The sequence below is a fragment of the Austrofundulus limnaeus genome, unplaced genomic scaffold (genome assembly GCF_001266775.1).
Source record: "Austrofundulus limnaeus strain Quisiro unplaced genomic scaffold, Austrofundulus_limnaeus-1.0 Scaffold67, whole genome shotgun sequence".
In the NCBI taxonomy this organism is placed as follows: Eukaryota; Metazoa; Chordata; class Actinopteri; order Cyprinodontiformes; family Rivulidae; genus Austrofundulus; species Austrofundulus limnaeus.
In genome coordinates, this window is record NW_013952469.1 from 1,148,283 (window position 1) to 1,151,591 (window position 3,309).

General features: G+C 38.0%; 1 protein-coding gene across 1 annotated transcript in view; it reads right to left on the reverse strand.

Moving 5' to 3' along the window:
- LOC106518836 (leucine-rich repeat-containing protein 16A-like) overlaps window positions 1–3,309 on the reverse strand; it is a 30,838-nt gene that overhangs the window by 22,975 nt on the left and 4,554 nt on the right. Inside the window, exon 2 of the mRNA XM_014010255.1 lies at window positions 1,072–1,166. Within this exon, the coding sequence (XP_013865709.1) occupies window positions 1,072–1,166 (95 nt within the window). The remainder of the gene's footprint in view (window positions 1–1,071; window positions 1,167–3,309) is intronic.

The window sequence follows — 3,309 nt, forward strand, 5'->3', positions numbered from 1 at the left end:
AAACAGAGGTGGGGGCCTCCGTTTTCAGTTGTCCCCCTCCTACAGCGCTGCTATTGGCAGTATCACTCCACCCCCTGTCAACGATAGCCATGTGATGTGAGTATCAGTCACATGGAGGCAGTGCTTAAAAGCCTGAATTTAGCCTGAAACTCTCAGACTGAAGAAGTCTCTTGGAGGAGAGACAAAAAGTTTCATTAGAGAAGAACCCGTCCAGAAGACCTATACAATTTTTTTCCTTTTGATTTTTTACCTGGATTACTGAGATGCATCAGGACACTGCTCCCAGTACTGACTGGTTCCACAAAACCCGTAAAAGTTGGCTAATAACTGTCAGAATGAACTTGATTTGTTTGCTAAATATCTCATGGAAGCCGAGAGCGGCCATTTTCTGCAGAAAATTTTCTTCCATGATTTCCCATGGAAATAACGAGGATCGTTTTCTCGAAATAACAAGTTAAATATGTTGTAATCACTAAATAACGAGGAGCATTTTATTGAGATAATGAGTTAATTTCCCAATGGTTTTATCAAGATAATGAGTTATGGTTTTCTTGTGTATCAATCAGTAAAAATGGAGATGTCCGATCCACTCAGCTGGTCACCTTTAAAGTTTATTAAATCAGCAGGATCAGTGTGTAAAACACCTGCTGATCTGCAGTCGGGCCAGCCGTCTTATTAAATGATGAGGGCTGATATGACAGTTAAGACAAACAAATTACATTTTCATTGATACAAATATGACACAAATTATTTACACTAGGCTGCCTCCAGGCTGCCCTTGCAAAAGAGAGCTGCGATCTCAATGAGATTTGCCTGATTAAATAATGATAAGTAAATAAATAAATAAATAAATAAATAAATAAATAAATAAATAAAAATGGTCCAAAAATGTGCCAGCTGAGGGCCGTCTCCATGGTTTCTGAATGATACACAAGAGTAAAACCCTAAAAACAACAACAACAACAAAAAAAAACATTTTATGTTGTCACAAGAAAACCATGTAAAATAATTAAATGCAGAAAACGGCCGCTCTCGTCATCTGTACATGAGCCAATGATGTCTTTTACTCACCATAAACCTGTTGGCTGATTTTCCACATGACTGGTGAAGAAGAACAGGCACCACCAGACAGATTCTGTGAGGCTTCAGCAGCTCGGAGATCTGATCTGTTTCAAGACCAGCAGACAGAAGAACACCAGAGCTGAACTCAAACTGTTATAAAACAGCATTTCATCGGCATAATGCAAGGAGACTTTCGAAAAAAGCATTATAACCTGTTTACCAGCTTTGAGAAAACCTCTCTGAGGTAAATTATTAAAGAGATAATTTGGTCATTTTTTTTATTTTGTTGTAATGTTCTAATCATTCAGCCAGAAGGTTCGTCTTTTTACCCCAACGATCACAATTACAGAAAAAATAACTAGACTTCAGTTGTAAAAAAGATGGACTGGAATCACTGATTGCTCCAAAATACACCATCAACATTTAATTATAGGTAAGTGTAAGTCCCAGTCAGTGGTTCTGGCATGAGTGGACCATTTCTACTGCTCCACCAACATCTAGGCAAACAAGTGATCCATTTTATGAGCTGAATAAAACAGATCAAACTCATATTTGTCACATCTAATGTATCCAAACAATTACTTTGATCAAGACAAGTTGTTGAAATAGACAAGGTTGTGGTTTATGGATCTGGTATTTAATTATAGAACAATAAATATCTTAGAAGTATTTTCCAAAAAACTAAAGAAGTTTGTGGCTCATCAATAAAGGAAGCAGTTAAAATCATATAGTTTGTTACACCCTTTACAGTTTGGCTTTTGTCCTCACTCCACAGAGACTACTTCTTTATTGAACCAGTCAAATCACCATTTGACCATGGTGAAGTAGTTGGAGCAGGAAATTTAGATCTGAAAAAGGCATTTAATACACTGAATCATGATATTTTTATTGAACAAAAAACTACCAAATTTTCATTTCTCCAGTATAAGTTAGTGTTTTACATCATATCTTGAAAAATGTCAGCAGGTGTGGTATCGAGAAATCAATTTTTTCTTACAATGAATACTGGTGCACCACAAGGCTCAGTTCTCAGTTTTTTAGTTTTTATATGAATGGTTTACCAGATTTGCATCCCAGTGCAAGTTTTTAAAAACACCTCATTAGTGTCAACACAGCTGTCATCATATTCAGAGTCTGTTTCAGTGTGGTTTGAAAAGTTGTGTCTTACATTGAACATAAAACAAAAAAACATTAGATTTTCCTCAAGTGTTCAGACTCAGAACAATGGGACTGTTTAAACTTGAAGTTCAGAGGTCAACATGTTGAACAAGTTTCAGGAGAAAACCCAACTGATCACATCACTATCATCCTCTCAAGAAACTTAAGAGGAATTTTTAACATTTTGTCAAAGTTTCTTACCTTGCACTTATTTTTAAACGCTTAAAAAGAGAAACTCCTCGGGTGTTCAGGCACTCTCTGGTTTCTCTCAGACCCACAGGCTCAGCAACGTGTGGAGCGTGGGAATTGTAAAGTTCTTTTTCATGCTGTCTTTAGAGATAACATGTTCCAGAGATGAAACAACTGAACAAATGCACCTTTTTTAAATCAATCTGTAGTTTCCCTTGTCTTCAAGGTGTTGAGCAGCTTGTGTTCACCGTGATGTTGCTTAGAGTTCCCATTAACTATAATATCATCCAAATAGTTCTGGACCCCTGGCAAACATTTCAGCAAGTCCAACAGGTCTTTTATCAACTGAAAAAGTCTCTTGTGAAAGCAGCAGTAAAGGTGGAGAGGCAGTTGGTGGTAAGTTGAGCTTAAATCAGTTTGGGGATGATGTGAGGCACCAGTGAAGTGGTCCACATGAGGCAGAGGGTGACAGAGGTCCAAAATCACAGTTTTATTAGGCTCACAGACATCAGAACAAAACATTGTGTCTCTTTTGTTTTTAAAGGCCACCAGAAGGCTGGAACGTTCAGTTGTGTTTGAGCTCTGCTGAAACCCCTTCATGCAGGCTGAGTGGTAGATTTCTTGTTTTTTTTTGGTACACAGGTTGCTCTGTGTTGACCTGAACCTTGTAGATGAACTTTGACACATCCAAGATGGCGGCTGAAGCAGAAACACTATTCATCCTGTGTGTTTTTGTGACAGTGAGATGGCTTTTGTTTTTTAGCATCACCCTCTTTATTTAAAGTCACTTGCTTTGTGCAGGGCCTGTGGCTGCATGACCCAGGGCACCTGCTCTCCTATGTTTGTTATGTTCTGTCTTCTTCTGAATGGGTGTTCTGAACTGTAATTTCATTGTGCTCT